This window comes from Heliconius melpomene, chromosome 8 (assembly GCF_056956725.1).
Source record: "Heliconius melpomene rosina isolate 202511_hmr_F chromosome 8, ASM5695672v1, whole genome shotgun sequence".
NCBI lineage: Eukaryota > Metazoa > Arthropoda > Insecta > Lepidoptera > Nymphalidae > Heliconius > Heliconius melpomene.
Window position 1 is genome coordinate 9,090,758 of NC_140396.1, and position 18,253 is coordinate 9,109,010.

Consider the following 18,253-nt stretch of genomic DNA (forward strand, 5'->3'; position numbering starts at 1 on the left):
GAAAAAGGACAAGGCAAACGAGCGTTCGGGTCACCTGGTGGTGATCACCGCCGCCCACGACCCCGTGCAGCACCAGAGGAGCTACAGGGGCGTTGCCGGCCTTTGAGGTGGAGATAGACGCGCTTCTTGAAGGTACCCATATCGTACCGACCTGGAAACACTGCCAGGGTGTGGCTGTAATGCGACGGTGGTGGGTTCGATCCCCACTCGAGGAAGTGAAATATTTATTTCTCGTTTATATTTCCATTTCTTCGTTCTGGTGTCGAGGCAAAGCGCGGCGTTGAGTTCTGCCACTCAACAGGCAATGCCTGCAGAATTCGGCAGAAAGTGGGAAACGGCTGGAGTCTTAACACTAGGTTCCCTCTGCCTACCCTACTGTGTACGGGATACAGCGTTAAGCTGATTTAATTAATTTCCATTTTTTTGAATACAAAAGTTAAAAATGTGATTATGACATTAGCTTAATCGTCCAATGTATCGTCGTTTTCGTAAAACATTCGCAAAAAGTTTGAAAATACACTGCACGAATACGGAAAGTGGAGTGTCTTAACAATAGGCGCCCTCTGCTTACCGCGGTGTTTGCGGGATGCAACGTGAAACTGACTAATTAAAAAACATATAATCTATATATATAAAATCGAAAGGTCACTCACTCATCACGAAATCTCAGAAACTACAAGTGTTAGAAATCTCAAATTTTGCATAGGAGTTATTTATAGGTCTTAGGTGCTCGCTAAGACGGGAATTTGCAATATTCGACTTCTAAGGGGTTGTTTTTGGGGTCGAAAGTTTGTATGAAACTTCGTTACTACGAATGCTAGGAGTCTCAAATTTTGCATAGACGTCACTAGGACGTAGTCATGGAGACAGAAATTAATAATAACATAGTTCACGCGGGTGAAACCGCGAGCGGGCCGCTAGTAATTATTATATGTTTTTAAATAAAAATTATTCATATTTAATAAAATCTATTTTTTTACAAGGGTAAAAAATAAAGTTTGAATATATACTTATATATTTAAAACAAATGCATATAACACTCAGCCAGTCACCATACGGTCAGTCAATATACGATCGTGCACGTACAAATATGGAGACGCGTGAATTCCACAGTGTGCGAAGTGACCCACGCGTGATGTAACTGCATCGCTTTATTTGTACTATCATTTTAAAGATAAACAGATTTTCCGTTGCCTCTTATCTCGTCTATATTAGTCGTTGTAATGCTAACGTTTAAATAGACAATATCTAGTTAAGAATAATTTATGAAAATCTATTTTTTTTTCAGTTTATGTTCAAATGTCTCTCCTATTATATTCCACTTCCATTACATTTCCATATAGTGGTGGTGTTGCAGTTATGGTATGTGCCTAAACAGAAAAATTACACTTTTCTAGATTTTTTCATTCTAGGAATACCTAAAATTTTTATTTTCCTGGACAAAGATAAATTAATAAATTTTTAATTACATGTAGGAATAAGGTACGTAGGTGTAGACGACCGCAACATACATAAAATCTTTAAATACATTTTAAAAGTCAAGAAAATATTCCTTTCAAAAGTCCAGTGACTACTTAAGCCGATTCAATAACACTGCGGACTTTTCAATTAGGTTTATTGAAATTTAGGCCATTACACGGCTGTAAGCTCTCATCTCACGGCTATTAGGCGATAAAATTCAAATTAAATTAAATTATCAATAAAAAGCAAGTCGATATTTTAATATAAGTAATTGTATATTGAATAATGTGTTTTTATATATTTGATAACTATGTACTGTGTACTTAGTGTACAACATTTGATGGGCTATTGTATTAAAAAAGAACTTTATTTATTAAAAACTTTACAGACACAGAATAATCTGAAAATGTTTTGCAAAACGAATCGTCGCCATCATTTTTTTACACGAATTAAAAACAAAACCATCAATTACACCAAGAACTAAAGCTGTTAAGATTTTAGATAAATAAAGAAAAAAAAAGTCGAATAAAAATTAAGTCAGTAACAGATTAATAGTAAATAAATTGCCTGAATACTTAAAACGAAAATAAAATACATATATGAATATATGTGGCAGCTTTTCAACACAAGTCTTCAATCTCATATGACGTGACTCTCGTGACGGTACTCATAAAACATCACCATGGCTCTTCGGTGTTTAAGTGCAGTAAAACTAACGTTAAACTTTTACGACAGAACCATCAAACGTTTGAAGGTTCATATTTATATTTAAATACGTCTTCTGGCTTTGGTTAGAGAATGTGGCGTTCTGTTACGCCACTCGACACGCAATGTTTCTAAAGCAGAAGAAATAAAAATATAAATCTTAACAAATATTTCATTTCCTCGAGTGGGGATCGAATCCACAACCAGTTGTGTTTTCAGTCGTACATGTGCGCCTGCGCCACGACTGGCCTCAATCTGGCTAGCACTATATCTGTATATATTCTGCAAATAGTCTTCAATTATAATGTACACAAAACCTTTAACCTTCAGGAAATTAGTTCCACGGGAGTTCCACAAAAAGTGGTTTTTGTGTATCCACCTCATAATGACAACGCAGTGACAGGATGTATTTTTTGTAAATATAGCATTATACAGGCAATCTTTTTCATCCATAAAAAAAAATCATTCTGGTATAGTTGGTTGGTACGTTTATAAAAAGCAACAATTGCGAGTTCAAATACCTCGATATAGTTAACGAAGTGAGGCATTCAATTTTGTAAACCAAGACATGCAAAACAAAAATACAGTATGAACGATTTTCTTAAGAAGATTCTATAAAAATTAAAGAAAGATGAATGCTCTATAGATGTGGTGTCTTCATAGGATAGGCCAGGCAGTTTGGACACGTCGCGAGAATGAGTGGAGATTTTATCCGAATTAACCAGTCTCACTGAAATACTTGTAATATTAGAATTTTGTATGTAGGTACATAAAAATAGATGTCCATTTAGAAACGCCGAGATGCGTATTGCTACTGAATTAATATTAATTAAACGTTAAATGATCGTGAAATCTTTCAATTTTATAATAAAAGATTTCAAAGCCGCCTGCAGTTTATGGGACATCAAGGCATAAAATTAAAAATCTCGTTCTTTTCCCTTTTCGTAAAAATCTTCGTAGAATCTCTTCTGGAATTCTCTTCTTCTATATTCTTTGGCTCTGCTTCTACTTCAGAGCCAGAGTACTGAGTGCAGTAGAGATAAAAATTTTCTATGTATTATATAGATACCCAACTACAGACATCAACAATGCGCACTTACCTATACAGTATTTGAAAACCCAGTTAATGCCAGTGATGTCATCTGTTAACTTTATATAGTACTCACACGGCCAGTTTAAACTTTGTATTTAAATAGGATGGCGACACTTTGAATGAACCAAATGATCCATGAAATTGAATACTAACCAAGTAAGACAAAGAAATCTATAAGCAGACCAGACTGACGTAATTTGTAAAATCTCGTTTTTTCCATTTCCTTTGGAAATTCAGGAAATTATTAAGGTAGGTGCTACTCTACACTCCCCAAGGACCCTAAACGCCAATTTTCAGCGTTCCACACCGCGTATTTCCGATAGATTGTCTAATAGTCACTGTGTAACAGAAGAGTTTTATATAATTAAATAATTAAAACCCAAGGTTGCCATCACTTTTTATTTATAAAGAAAACCCTGACTTTCATAAAAAAATTAAGAGAAAGAAAACAAGCCCAATAGTTTAGATTTTTGACAAAAGTAATATATTACATAATTAAAATCGTTTCTTAAACGATAAATAAAAGCAAGGACTATTTAAATTTCACAGGGCTTATTAGGAGCATTTAATTGGTTAAAGAATGACCACCGATTGTTCATCGTGTCACGTACGGCACGTATGTTCCGTCTGTCTGCCCTGCTCTTGCCCTGCTAGACGAAATAAAACATGGAGAAGAAATAAGAAAAAGGGGTAACCAGAAGAAAAAGGTCCAAATTCCTGTTATAATGGAAAAATGTGATAAAACTCTTCAGTTACTGACGCACAGCCGAAACAAAGCTGATATTTGGCAGGTTTCTTGGGAACACATATAGTGTTAGCGCTTCATGCTGTCTCCCGCGCAAAGCAAGGTAGGCAGAGGGAACCTAGTGGTTAAGACACGTATTTCCTACTTTCACAATAAGAGAGGATTTCCTGAAATTCCTACAGGAACGAGGAATCAATTTATATTACGTTTTTTAAATCACTTTCAATTCAATAAGTCGATATAAACTGATCCCATAATCTGAGGCGCAACTGAGATTATTTTAGAACTGACCATGTGTTTCATACAATGTTAACCCATATTTGTAATACGGTTAGATATGAAATGAGCGAATGTTTCTCTCTTGTAATTTACTGGTAATAAATTATTTATTGTTAAAAATATATTCTTCATTTATTTTGATACGCGAAGTCGTGAAATGAGCAGGGACTGTGGGTTCAAATATCAAAGAGGAAAATGATCAGATATATTTTCGGGTTATTATAATAGTAAATAGTATTTATAAAGAAATATAAATAAATACTAAGTAGTACTAAGTAATTTATACTGGGTAATTATCTATTTTTAAAATTAAAAAAATCTAAAACTTAATCACCTTTAACTCTGTATGCACACAGCAGGGTAGGCAGAGGGAACCTAATATTATTTATCCTCACTAATGGGAATAAATATATTTATTTTCATTTTACCGCCGTTCTACACGCTCATCTCTAAAATTTTGAGGTGCTTGGGACGCTTGAATGTATATGAGAGTTCTGATGCCATAAATCGCATTGTAAATATAAATTAAAATAATTTTAAACTCTTTGATATTCAATCCAAACCACCGTAAGCCAAATATGTCGCGGGAGGATGTCAAAAGAAATTAAGTTTATTGAACTTCAATCACTTTGTGAGCAGCTTGTATAGATATTATATTTAAAAATGTTCATAGATTCCGAAATAATTACGTGAACAAGAAAACAAGTATAAAAACGTAGGTAATAAAAAAAAGTTAAAATTATAAATTCAGTAATGTTTGAGAATGTTATGTATGGTACGGTACATGACTGTGAAAAGTAATGTTAGTGGGTTCAACAATTTTCAAAATATTTTTATTTTCCCACTCCGGTAAGATACCCAACAAAAAGGCTGCTCTGATACTTCGCCTACCCTATTTTCTATGAAAAGGTGTAAAGTTTATTCGAGGCAAAGTCCGACTAATAATTAATAAAAAAAATTAAAAGATTTTCTAAAATATAACCGTTGTTTATTAAGATGGCAAACTTTATGAATATAATTTACTAAATTAGTCATTTAAATGCAAATATAATTCAAATTTATAATTTTATTATTTTTTTAAATATAATCAGATAAGATAATCTTAAATTGTACAAAATTTAAGCAACAATAAAAAGCAAGATTACCTGAAACTTATTTTCATACAATAACTAGAACAACTTTATTAAAGCTTAATTAAATATCAGCCTTTTATAAATGAAATTCTTTAACAAGAATATATCTAAGTTAAACCATTGAAACTTGGTGTAACCGCAAAGCAATCACTTAAAAATTTTCAAGTTTCTAATCATCATTGCCACGTAGTAACACGAACGTAAGCGTAACTAACAAGGTTAATTATTATCTTAAGTAATCTAAAATGTTAATAAGAGTTGTAATTATATTTCCCTTTTACCTAGTGTTAAGACACTCTATTCCCATTAAGGCACTTCGGTTTCACACTTTGCCGCATTTTGCCTCGACACTAGAACGACGAAATGAAAATATTTAATATTTAATTTCCTCAGGTGGCAATCGAACCCACAACCTATCGTGTTTTGGTCATACTTTGCGCCCCTGCGCCACGACTGGCTTCAAATATAAAAAGTATGAGAGAAAATCTTTTTGCGGAGACATTAATGTAATAGAACGAATGAAAATAAAACGAAAATGTAATAGAAGACAATAATGAAATGTCAGTTTGTATGTGAGTTTGTGCACGCTAATCTCAGAAACAGTTTAACTGAATTAAATGTAGTTTTCATTATTGTATTATATTGTATTTGGTTAACTTCCCTCAACATTTAGTGTTACTTAAATTAAAATCGGTTTATAAATAAAAAAAACTTATATCAATATAAAGACTTGGAAAAACATATTGGATTGGGCTAAAACTTTAATTTCCAATGTCCAATTAGATGACGAAAATAGTTCAGATAAGGAAATAAATAAATGTCTAGTACAAGCCTGCGAAGCCGCGAGCGGATGGCTAGTACAGAATAAAACTGTATCTAAAAAGTGTTAATTTTTAAGAAAACGGTTAACAGTATAAAAACTAATATTTTAATATTTTAAAAGATATTTTATTTAAAATATTTAAATCAGGTTAATGGGTTAACTTCACCGCCACACGCAGTGGTCTGTGACGATAGCCGCACGCCGTAATAGACAGAATAGAGGAAATTTCAAGAGCAACGTAAATATACCAATGTTGCAAAATACCTAGTTGGGATGAGTCAGACTTTACATTTTTTTTTTCTCTTTCACGACCCTCCGTTCTCCACATTCCGCTCAGACCCAAGTTATTGCGTGTTCAGTGGCAGAGCTTAACGCTGCACTTTGCCTTGATACCATAGGAAGGAGGAAGAAAATGAAAATAATTCATTCCCCTGAGTGAGAATCGAACCCACGATGTGACAGTTTAACAAATCATTTGTTATATATAAAATTGTACATTAAGTAATATCATTAACATATTAGATAAATGAGAGGGGAAGTGCTAAATAAATAATAATGTCCAGTGGGGATCGAACCTATAACCACCATGTTTACAGTTACGCGCTGTTCCACTGGAAGAACAGCTTCAAGTATATTTTTGAGTCACGATAGAGAATGATCTGTGTCTAAATAGGCTAAAGTAAATTATTTATTGCTTATATGTATATTCGGCAGAAAGTGGAGAACGGAGTGTCTCAACACTAGGTTCCCTCTGTCTATCCTACATTGATTTACAAAATCTGTTCTTAGGTTTCAAAGAAAAAAAGGGCTCAAATGTATTTCCTAATCCATTTTTTAATCTCAACGCCTAATCTAAAAGAGAAGTAAACGGAAAAAAGCCTATTCGATAAAACTGGTTAGAGTCAATTTGGACACGAGTGGTTTTCGCGACCCAACAGTAGGCATGGTATCCTTGGTGACGTCGTGATGTTGATATTGATTGGTTAGAGTGTGAAGGGTCCGACCCCAGCGGGGTGCGTGAGTGGATTGACATAGTAACTGCTAGACTACATGAGGACGATTCTTATTTTTTCTGTTGAGGCATCATTTTATACATGACTAGTCGAAAAGCAAAATTCGTTGCGTTGCCTTTAAGTTTTCAAATACCGTAATCATTTTCTTTCTTAGTACTCCCCTATATTTCTTAATATTTAAAATATTTTAAAATATTTTTATTTAAGCTGAATTTATTTTAATTTTTACCTTAAAAATAACCCAAAATAATTTTCTTTCTTGCATGCCATATTTGAAATAATGGCAACATTCACAAATAAAAATGGAAATACTAACTTTAAACGCGACACCTAATTTAAATTTCACACAACATTGAGGACCAAAGACTAAACATTTCAGCATACAAATTTTAATTATTTTTTTTTAATTAATTAGAAAATATTAGACTCAAACTAAAATACTACATATATACTTAGAACATAATCAAAATTGGCATGCCAAAATCATATAAATATATATATGCAAAAACACGATAACGTCGTCGTCGCTACCGTACAAGGCAATACACTACACTGTACCTACACAGCAAGACCACCAAGTACAGTCACGCTGCACTGCTGAGGAACAGAAATGTTACAAATGTGTCAGCTGATTCATTTTATAAACATTCGCATTTGGATTTGATTTCCTGTTGAGACTATAGCCTATTAATAGTTTTATGTTAGTTTATAAAATATATTAGATAAAACTCTTTAATATGATTAATCGCGTTTATTTGAATATTTTATACTTAGGTATATTTCAAGCGCGGCGTTGAGTTCCGTCATTCAACACGCAATTTTTTAAAATTTCGGCGAAAAGTGAGGAGCGGCTTAGTAGGGGCGGAGTGTCTTAACACTAGGTTCCCAGGTTCCTCCTGCGTACCTTGCTATGTGCAATTTACAGCGTGGAGCTAAAAAAAATTTTTTCTCTAGCTGTGACCACTCACCACTGCAAGTATAAAGTCAAAACGTCGGATTTCAGGAAATTTATATTATAAGTACTAAATGTACGTGTGATTAATCCGGTTTAAAAGTCAAAGGTCCACAAAAGTCAAAGGTTTTATATCTTAAAAATCTCGGTAGTGTCGTTCTTACAGAGAACTAAAAAAAATACAAACTTTCCTAAGTATTCAAAATAAAGCGAAACATTCTGTGTCTCCAGAATGCAATATACCTAAACGAAAGGATAGTGAAAAACGGAATAGTTTAGTATTAATCTCGCTATTTCTCCATATAAGTATAAAAATATGTATAAATTAAAAACCACACTACAAAAAAAAAAACAAATCCACCTCCTAAACTAAATTAATTAGACAGAAACAAGTGTGCCGCTGTAAAGAACGAAAGCAATCACTATCTAATTAATATTATAAAAAAAATATATAAACTTTACAGAACCGGACCAGTAAGATAACTTGACAAACTCCCATTACAAGTGAAAGTACAAAAACTGCATTTATTTCTTGACTTTCCAAGTCGCTCGCGACTATACCGGTAATTTTGAATACAATACATGTAAAGCGAATTCCATGTTACGATCACATAAACAGATTACCATAAAGGGTTGGACCTATGGCAACCAGGAGGGTAGAACGTATTTTCCAAATTTTTTTAGTTATTTCATACATTTTTAACCCGTGACGAAAGAGGAATGTTATAAGTTTTACGTGTCTGACTGTGTGTCTGTCTATAGCACCGTAGCTCCTGAATTAATGAACCGATTTGAATGCGGTTTTTTTAACTAAAGCCTTGTTCATCACGGTGGTTCGTAGAGCTACAAGCAATTTGCCAAGATGAGGTAGTTTTGGTAGGGTTTTTTTTAAATTATGCTAGTTTAAATCAGCTTTACGCTGTATCCCGCACACAGCAGGTTAGGCAAAGGGAACCTATTGTTAAGACACTCCGTTCCCCAATGTCGCCGTTGAGTGGCGGAAATTAACGCCGCGCTTGGCCTCGATACCAGAGCGAAGAAATTAAAATAAATATTTAATTTCTTTGAGTGGGGATCAAACCCACAACCAGTTCCACTTGCCCCTGCGCCACGACTGGCCTGGCCTGGCCGAGTGTTAAAACATTCCGTTCTTCACTTTACGCCGTACCGGCCGGCACTTCGTGTTCATTAGAACTGTAAATGTGCCTGATGGAAATTAAGCTTATGGAAAGAGTATTTTCTCGGGGAATTGAAAATTCTCAGGTTTATTACTGTAATAATAAAAATTATAGCATAGTAGAAGTTAAAAGTATATAATAAACTGTAACGGATTTAGAATTTTAGATACGTCAATTAGTAACCAATTATCATAAAAACGGTATCCATAATTTATACCTACATTTGTAGTACATTATTTAATCAATTGTTATTTTACATCTAGATATAAGTGCAACTTTCTATGATCTCAAAACCAGATTTGGAATACAAGGCATTAAAAAATATTAAATATAAAAGAAATAAAAATTAAATGATAGAAATATGCAACCTACAAATTATCTATTACAAACATTAAATTTTAATTGCGCCAACCATAATAAGCTAATCAACGTCAATAAAAAATTAAAATATATAATTATAACCCACTTAAAATCCCACAGATTATCTTTTAAAACATTATTTTACTATCACCATCATTTTCCTTAAATGGATAAAAAATTCTTATAAACCCGCTTAAAAAAAAAAAAAAACAATTTTTAATAACAAAACAAGACAAAAAAAAGGATATTCTTACGCAAAAACTTTTCCCATTTTCACTTTTCCTATGCACTATAAAGTATATAATAGGGTACGTAAAGTTTCACTATTATTTAGTTAGCGTAACAGAGCCGTCTGTCTGTCGGTCCGTCACGCGCGGACGCCGGCAGGTGACTGAGGAGGAGGTTTGAACTACACCAACCATGCCTTGATTAAGTATTACCACCATATGGTGATTTACCGTTGGTGGTAGAAGTTAATATTGCACTAATTGTTCAAGGTATTAGAGTATTTAGGTGACAGGTTCAATGGAACGCTATTACAGAAGAATTTGATGCGAATTGATGGTACCCATGGAGTGCAAGTTCGAGTCCCCAACTATTTGTATATGTTTTCTAAAATAGTTTTCTTTATATAGCGTGGAATAGAAAAATTATAATTTTTCCTCGTGTGGGGATTCCCAGCTATCGTTTTTACAGACAGATGTCCTAGTGCTCCACGACGAACTTCAACTTTCAATTAGACTTTCTTATTTGATAATTTTTGATGAAAATGGGTTACCTTATTTATAAAACAAACAAGAGTTGCACTCATTTTACCACGATATATATATCATAAAAAATAAGAAAACAGATAATTCAATCTTAGATATTTATTTATTGTTATAAAACTGGAAAGTTTTTTGGTTATACACGAAAATCTCAAAAATTGGATTGAAAACTTTATTTTTGTGCTAGATACCTTCTAGTTCATTTATCCAGGAGGACTATATATCGTACCAGCGGTAAGTGTTACTTCAGGCAATTATTTTAATTAATGGAGTATCTTATCACTAGGTTCCCAAAGTTTTTTTCCTACCCTGGTGAAACAAAAAAACTATACGGGCGAACCCCTAAGTAAAACCTAGTTCCATATTAAAAAAACGCGTTAATCTCTTCTGTAACCTTATCGTTCAAAGCCAATGATAGACTACTATGTGAGTAGGTACCTATATTATAAACTACTTGTATGTACAAAGCCTTCGGTGATCTCACAATCAGCTTATTAGCTTTTCTCGAATTAAAATGTGTTTACTATGCGTCTGTAGTATTAATTAATTATAGACTATTTTAACGTGCAACGGATGGTGCAGGTTACGTTCCAGACTGAATTAAAATATATACCCTAAAATAGTTAAGTTAGTTTAGTTTTCAAGTCAGTCTAGTCATAACTAGTAATTTCGACAAGTAGTCGTAAGTCCGAGAGGCACTCAGGGCAATGTTTAGGTTGCTAATATTATCAACTTTTATATCTAGTTCACTTCACGTCTTTCGTAAATAGCAGAGTAGGTCTCTGCCTACCAACAGAGACTGTGAACAGAGACACTTCCGTTTTCCACTTTCCGCCAAATGCTGAAGGCATTGCGTGGTGAGTCACGGAAATCAACTCTTGCCCCACGAATGACCTCTATGAAATGTCCTCTATGAAGTGTCTCTGTGTGTTTATGAAAACACGTGAAGAATGAAGTAAAATGTAAAAAATAATCCTATTATCTTAAGTTGTTAAGCTTCACGCCTTTTGCTGCATGACAGAGAATCCAGTATAAACAATAAACATTTTCCGTCACCTTCTTCGTTTCTTCGACAATTCAGCAAAGTGGAGAACGGAAATGTTTTAAAGAGAACGCAGAGTGTTAACACCCTCTTTCCAGGTTCTCTCTGCCTACTCACAATTAATGAGGATCGTACCTATAACCATATTATATTTAGAATAGTAAATTCTATTTTACTCATATAATACTAATAAATTGCAATTTCATGCCATGTTAGGCTACAATTAGTGTAAGAAAGTAGTTACGTTATCTCTTTATCAGGAAGGAAATTAGCTGAAACGCAAGAATGTGCATTTAAGCAGTATAATCATATTAATCTAAGATCACTTATAAGGGATAACCAATAGGGAAAATTAACAGTTTGGTTGCCTATTTGAAAACGATGGTTGTAGGTTCAAAACAGGTGATTTATTGAAAGTAACGCAATACTTTACTTTATGTTTGCAAACATCAAAGATATCATCGAATTTCACATTAGAAACTATTGAATATTCGAAACATAAACTCTTAGTAACCGAAGTAACGAATCCAATATAAAAGTCGCGGATTATTTCTGACAAAGACGAAATCTAGAGTCTCTGCCTCTCTGTCTTGCATCGTACTGATGAACTAGATATAAAAAAAGGTAAATATTTTGGTTTCAACAGCGCACGACGTATAAAAATGTCTTCGAAGCGAAACATTCCGCAACATATGGTGACGAACTAAAATTACATCTACGTGTTGACGGCGAGACAGTTAAAAATAACGCGTGGGTTCGCTTCCAATGAATTAATTAACCATTTTAGAGACTTTTGTCAATTGTTCAAAATTCCTCTTAAAGTCCATAGGAATTGTATGTAAACACTTTTATAGGTAATAATACAAATGCAACATACTCGTAGAAGTCTATATAATTAGGTCTACAATAGTTTTTCTTTTTAGCTTCACGCTTTATCGCTATCGGGATAGACAGAGAGAATGGAGAGTCAAAACATACGGTCTCTTTTGGCTATTCCTCATCAGTTTACGAGACCTTCCTGCAATATCATCGATCCTGTATTCTCATAAGACAGTCGCGGTCTCTCTGAGTATTTCGCTTTTTATAATATTTTTTATCTATGATATTTTTGCCTTATATTTTTATCTACAATCATCTCCCGCATCGTACGCTGCAATGCGTATAATTCTTCACTTTCAGCTTCTATTATACGAAAATAAAAAAAACCCTAAATGTTACGCCAAATGGGGATCGAATCCACAATTATAGTGTAAACAAACAGATACATCGCAACTACAGCACTTTAGTCAATATATTAAGTTGATTGAATTAATAGTGCATGCTGGCTTATAATCAGCTTTGTAGTCTTACGTGAAAACATCCAGTCTTGTTTAAGCCAATTATACACTGTTGTTACAATTGATATGAAACATAAGGTATGAGACAGAAAAGAAGACTTTAATTGACTCTATATGCGACGGTCTTATGTTTGACTCCCTCGCAGTGGAATAAACTATTATCACCCATCACACACTCTTACACGAAAATGCGTTAATTCCACCATTTATCACAGAATAGCTCAAAAATTATGCAGAAAGTAAGGAGAGAATAGTGTCTTAAGACTAAGTTATCTTGTATCTTCTCGTAAGGTAGGCAGCCCTCTGCCTACCTTACTATATGCAAGATATATTTTAAAGCTATGAAAAATACATTAGACTAGGTCAGGTCACACAATAAAACAGTTATAGAAAGTTTTCTTCCTACCCTACAAAATGTGTCAATACAGGTATCCTAAAACTGCTAACACTCCGATAGCTGCTCGAAGTACAGTGTGTTGAATTACAGCATTCATATAATGCTTCATTTACTAGAGTAAGGCAATGAAAATAATTAAAATACATTTTTTACTTTGAATGGGGATGCAACCCACAACTATCACAATTACAGCTAGACAGAGTCTCACAATCAGAACACACAAAGGCAGATAGATCAATGATGATTACTTTTTGTAAAATATAATAGTGACAATAATGTTTTCTATTTTAATTCTTTAATTGAATAACCCACATCAAAATTAATAAAGACATTGTGAAAAGAAGGAAATAAAAAAAATATTGAAAGATTGGAAAATAGGAGAAATTTCAACTTTGAATTTTGTACATGCAATGATAATGTTAATTTTAATTATATATTTTTTTATTGCAGTTGAAAATATGATAGTAGTTTATGTGAATTTAATGTCTATGCTAAAAATATTAGCTCAATGAATATTCAAGCATATTGAAATGTGAAAATCATTAAAGTGAAGTGTATAAAGTTGAATATAGACATATTGAAGCATAAAATCCAAACTAATTTAATGTTTTTAGTACAAATATAACCAAGTAGTCAACTATATGCATTTTATTACATTTAGTTTTACTAATGATGGGGGAAACTTTTTAATATCTTGGATTTTATCTCCATGAAATAATATTATATATAAATATATATGAATAAATAATTTTTCATTTATAACCTGGTGTGTGGACGGTTGTGGTTGCATTTTTTGTGTATTTTGGGTAAATCGACGAAAGGCTTACATTGAGGCTCGAATTCCTCTTCCTGTTCCATGATGGACTTTAATGGAAGGAAAAGGGGACAAAATTGCAGATAAAAGTAAAATTTTATAATATTTGACAATAAACTTAACTTTATAATGAATAGCTTCTTAATTTTGTAATATTTTGGCCACATGTAAACAGTCAATAAATAAAAATATGTACACAAAGTACTGTTTAAAAAAAAATTACCACATAATTTCGAACTACAATCAAATAGTATTTCTTAGTAAAGAACAAACATATCGAAAGCAAAAAACACAGCATCAAGCAATTATTGAAGACCGCATACTGTAAAACATACAAAAATCAATAACGTTATGCGGTATTTTAGATATTTAACAATTTATAATACTGTCATTCGGCGAATATTAACAAATAGGTTACTTACGTTTAGAACGCCAATTTACTTCGTCGATGTTCTGCTGATGATGTTGTAAATGACACAAATAATTTCACATTTCCATTAGTAACTTTATTTATATTATTTTGTGTTTATTATAAATAAATAAAACTAGAATTTTGAAAGATCCATATTTTTATGTTTCAAATTTAGCACACGCACGTCAGCTGTCAACAGTTTTAACGTTATGGAAGCGTTCAACTTTTATATTAGGAAGAATAGATTTTCGTATAATTATTGATTTATATTGATAAAATATAAATCTTTCTATTATCGGGTAATAAAAGCCTTAATTTCTGTCACACCAACTGCGGTCGGCGGACTTACCAGCAGCTTGATCGCCGAGTAGCGATAGTCTGTACATTAGCGGCAGAATTCAAAGAGAAGTAAATTTTCAGACCAATTTGTTTTTACTTAATATATTTTTCTTTTCACTATGATGTCATTTTAAATACAATATCAAAAAAAATGTTTTATTCTGAAATTTCAAATTCAATAATCCAGAAAACTTTCATATTTCTTTCAGTAAAAGAGGAAATTTGCTTTCTAACTAGTCCATCATCTCTAGCTTGTTGCCAGCTAAGTTTCCCAAAATATTAAACCACCTCCTCTTACAAAATCAGATTTATGTTATTGAATAGTATTTCTTACACAAAAAAAAATATCCCTGTTAGTCCTATTAGGGCTGCAATATTCAATAAAATCTTTTAAAAAATGAAACTTGCATCGCGAATTTTATATACCGTACTAGTTACATTCAAAGCATGCATTTTTACTTCAAAATAATTGTAACTTAACTTTACGCTTTATCCCACCGTATCTATCCTGATATTTGCGAGTAACATTTATATTAAAAAGAAATAAAAATTAAACAAAACAATTTTAAACTATATATTTATTAAAAACTTATACATAATGCTGGTTAAACTAAGCATAGTAGCTGAGATTGGCCTTCTTCTTGGCCTGCACTTCCAGTATGGCGTCCATAAAGTCCTCATGGGTGACAGCAGTAGCAGATCTACGCAGAGCTATCATACCAGCTTCAACACAAACTGCCTTGCATTGAGCTCCATTGAAATCATCAGTAGAACGAGAAAGCTCTTCAAAGTTTACATCGGGTGATACATTCATTTTTCTGTACAAAAATATTTGAATACATGAAATAAAAGGTGATCACTGTAAATGTGCTTATAGTAATATAATTGTTGGGTTTGTTTAACAAATTTTTAATATTATAGTATTGAAAAGGTATGCTGTATATAAAAATATGTATCTCTCTTAACATTTTATTTAAAGTGATAATAATACATCAAAAAAAGAATGAAAGTCCAATCAGTCTAGGCATAAGCCATACATTCTTACCTAGCTACATTGAAACTCTTATATGCTAACAACAAGGTAATAACAGAAAAATATAATGATATTTTAGTGTTAAGAAATATCTATAATAGAAATAATATACCTTGAGTGAATTTGCATAATTCTGGCTCTAGCCTCTTCATTAGGATGCGGGAACTCTATCTTCCTATCAAGACGCCCTGATCTCAATAGAGCAGGATCCAGGATATCAACTCTGTTGGTTGCTGCAATTACCTAAAAAATAAAACAAAATATTAATTTTAATATACCACATTTTTCATGCAGCATGGTATGAGATATGAACCTAGTGTTATACTTCATTTTCCACAAATCACCCAATTTTCAAGATATTATATATTTATTGCCTTTAGAAATTCAATGTGGCCATTGTTTTGTTATCAAAGTAAGGAAATCAAAATAATTTATTATCCCAACTGAGAATCACTCACTACTGTTGCCTTTACATTAAGATCTTCAAAGATATCAATAATAATAATTTTAATATATATAATAAATAAATTTGTCCTTTAGTGGTTTTTGTTTTTTTTTTTCTTATTTAATGATAATGTTAGTATTGCTAGTTAATTATATTAATGTTAGTGTCATTTATTTCAAGACATAAAATATATATATTTTATTACTTTTACTATTATGTAGGCTTTTGTAATCTTTTATATTATATTAATTATCATGTCAGCCAAACCTTAATATCAGCTGTAGAACTGAATCCATCCAATTGATTTAACAGTTCCAACATAGTTCTCTGCACTTCGCGGTCACCAGCTTTCTCAGAGTCAAAACGCTTAGTACCTATAGCGTCTAATTCATCAATGAAAATGATTGCTGGTGCCTTCTCTTTAGCTAGGGCAAAAGCATCACGGACAAGCTTGGCACCATCACCTATAAAAAATATAAATTTATTTTAAATATCTCTCATATTTTAGAAGGTATTATAAAAAGGTATTATAAAAAATTCATTTTATGTCCATCATGGTGCAGTGAGACAGTGTCTGACTGTAAAATATAATGGTTTGGTTTTGATTTTACTCAAAAGAATGAATTTTACTTTCATTTCCACACTCTATTAAGGCAAAATTTGACATTGAGTGGAGTTACTCCACACTCAATGTACCAGAAAAGACAATTCTTTCTTTTCAGAAAATACTGTCCTAATGTTACATACTCTCTCAAATGTCCAAGAAATATAAATATATTTTTACTTATATATTTTATTCTTACCAATGAACATTTGAACAAGTTGAGGTCCAGCTAATTTCAAGAATGTTGACTTTGTTTGTGCAGCACAGGCCCTAGCCAGCAATGTTTTACCAGTTCCAGGAGGGCCATAAAGCAGGACACCTTTGGGAGGGTGGATGCCAAGATTCACAAATTTTTCTTTGTGTGTCATTGGGAGTACTACTGCTTCAATTAATTCCTGGAGAAAAAAAAATGTATTAAACAAAGAACATTCAAATACTTTAAAAAAAACTGTGATATTTTCAGAGGTATAATAGTCAAACTATTCTATTTAGTTTAGAAAATATTTATATGAAGTACTTACTTGAATTTGTTTATCCAATCCACCAATATCAGAATACTGTTCTGTTGGTCTTTCATCTACTTCCATAGCTTTTACTCTTGCGTCGTACTCAGCAGGTAATGTCTCCAATATTAAATAAGAATCTTTATTAACACCGACTAGGTCACCAGGCTTAAGTTTTTCAGCATCAACTAAACCGATGACTGGTAAGAAATATGTTTGGCGAGTGGAAGTTTTGATGACAGCGCATTTTCCCTTTCTTTGAGAATCTAAATCAACGACAGCACCATCTTCTTCCTCTTCTTGAGGATCGACATCCAGTAGTTCAATAACGTTTGATACAAGATATGGCAGAGTCTTGTTAACTTTAATTTTTTCTGTGTTTTCTTTTATTTTGTCGTTTTGTGCTTGAAGCTCATGCGAAATTCTCATCACCTCACTCTTCATTATTTTAATTTCATTATCAAGAAGGCGAGTCCGGCTGATAATTTCATCTGTTGGCATTCGCAGAACTTCCTCGCTAAGCGCTTCTTCTCCATCTTCCCAGATAGATTTATCTTCAAGTGTTGTGGCCATTTTAATTTGTATTTGCGAATATGTCTGTTAAATATACTTAAATAATAACACAATCAAGAAAACTTTAAAAATACAATTACAATTCACATCAACCAAAATGAATTGTCATTGTTCATTCACATTAGCATAGATAAAAAAATATCTTATTTGAACCAGTTACAGAAATAATACCGTACGGTAATAGTATTTTAAATAAAAATTGTAATAAAAATAAATATAATAAGTGTTTAAATGAACTGATCTAT

General features: G+C 32.6%; 2 protein-coding genes across 5 annotated transcripts in view; both read right to left on the minus strand.

Annotated features, from left to right (window-relative positions):
• TTLL5 (Tubulin tyrosine ligase-like 5) overlaps positions 1–14,714 on the minus strand; it is a 29,160-nt gene extending 14,446 nt beyond the window's left edge. For 2 of the 4 annotated variants that reach the window (XM_085189073.1, XM_085189072.1), the window contains exons 1-2: positions 14,522–14,714; positions 14,049–14,149 (exon numbers count right to left, since the gene is read on the minus strand). In XM_085189073.1, coding sequence (XP_085045199.1) covers positions 14,049–14,143 — 95 coding nt within the window. In that variant the 5' untranslated portion in view covers positions 14,144–14,149; positions 14,522–14,714. Of the gene's footprint in view, positions 1–9,996; positions 10,131–14,048; positions 14,150–14,521 lie in introns of those variants that run through there. The other 2 variants (XM_085189075.1, XM_085189074.1) reach the window with 2 other exon arrangements.
• A 699-nt stretch (positions 14,715–15,413) lies between these two features.
• On the minus strand, positions 15,414–18,145 carry Rpt5 (26S proteasome regulatory subunit Rpt5). The gene is made up of 5 exons (XM_085189079.1): positions 17,454–18,145; positions 17,132–17,327; positions 16,596–16,792; positions 15,996–16,126; positions 15,414–15,668 (listed from the first exon to the last, which is right to left on the minus strand). Exons 1-5 carry the CDS (start codon positions 18,006–18,008, stop codon positions 15,461–15,463), a joined length of 1,287 nt encoding a protein of 428 aa, XP_085045205.1. The 5' UTR covers positions 18,009–18,145; the 3' UTR covers positions 15,414–15,460.
• Between the last annotated feature and the right edge of the window lie 108 nt (positions 18,146–18,253).

Coding starts and splice junctions, on each gene's coding strand:
- Rpt5 (XM_085189079.1), bottom strand. CDS start 18,008: ATGGCCACAACACTTGAAGATAAATCTATCTGGGAAGATGGAGAAGAA. Junction 17,328..17,453: donor GATTGGATAAACAAATTCAA/GTAAGTACTTCA, acceptor TTTTTTCTCCAG/GAATTAATTGAAGCAGTAGT. Junction 16,127..16,595: donor GTTCTACAGCTGATATTAAG/GTTTGGCTGACA, acceptor TTTATTTTTTAG/GTAATTGCAGCAACCAACAG.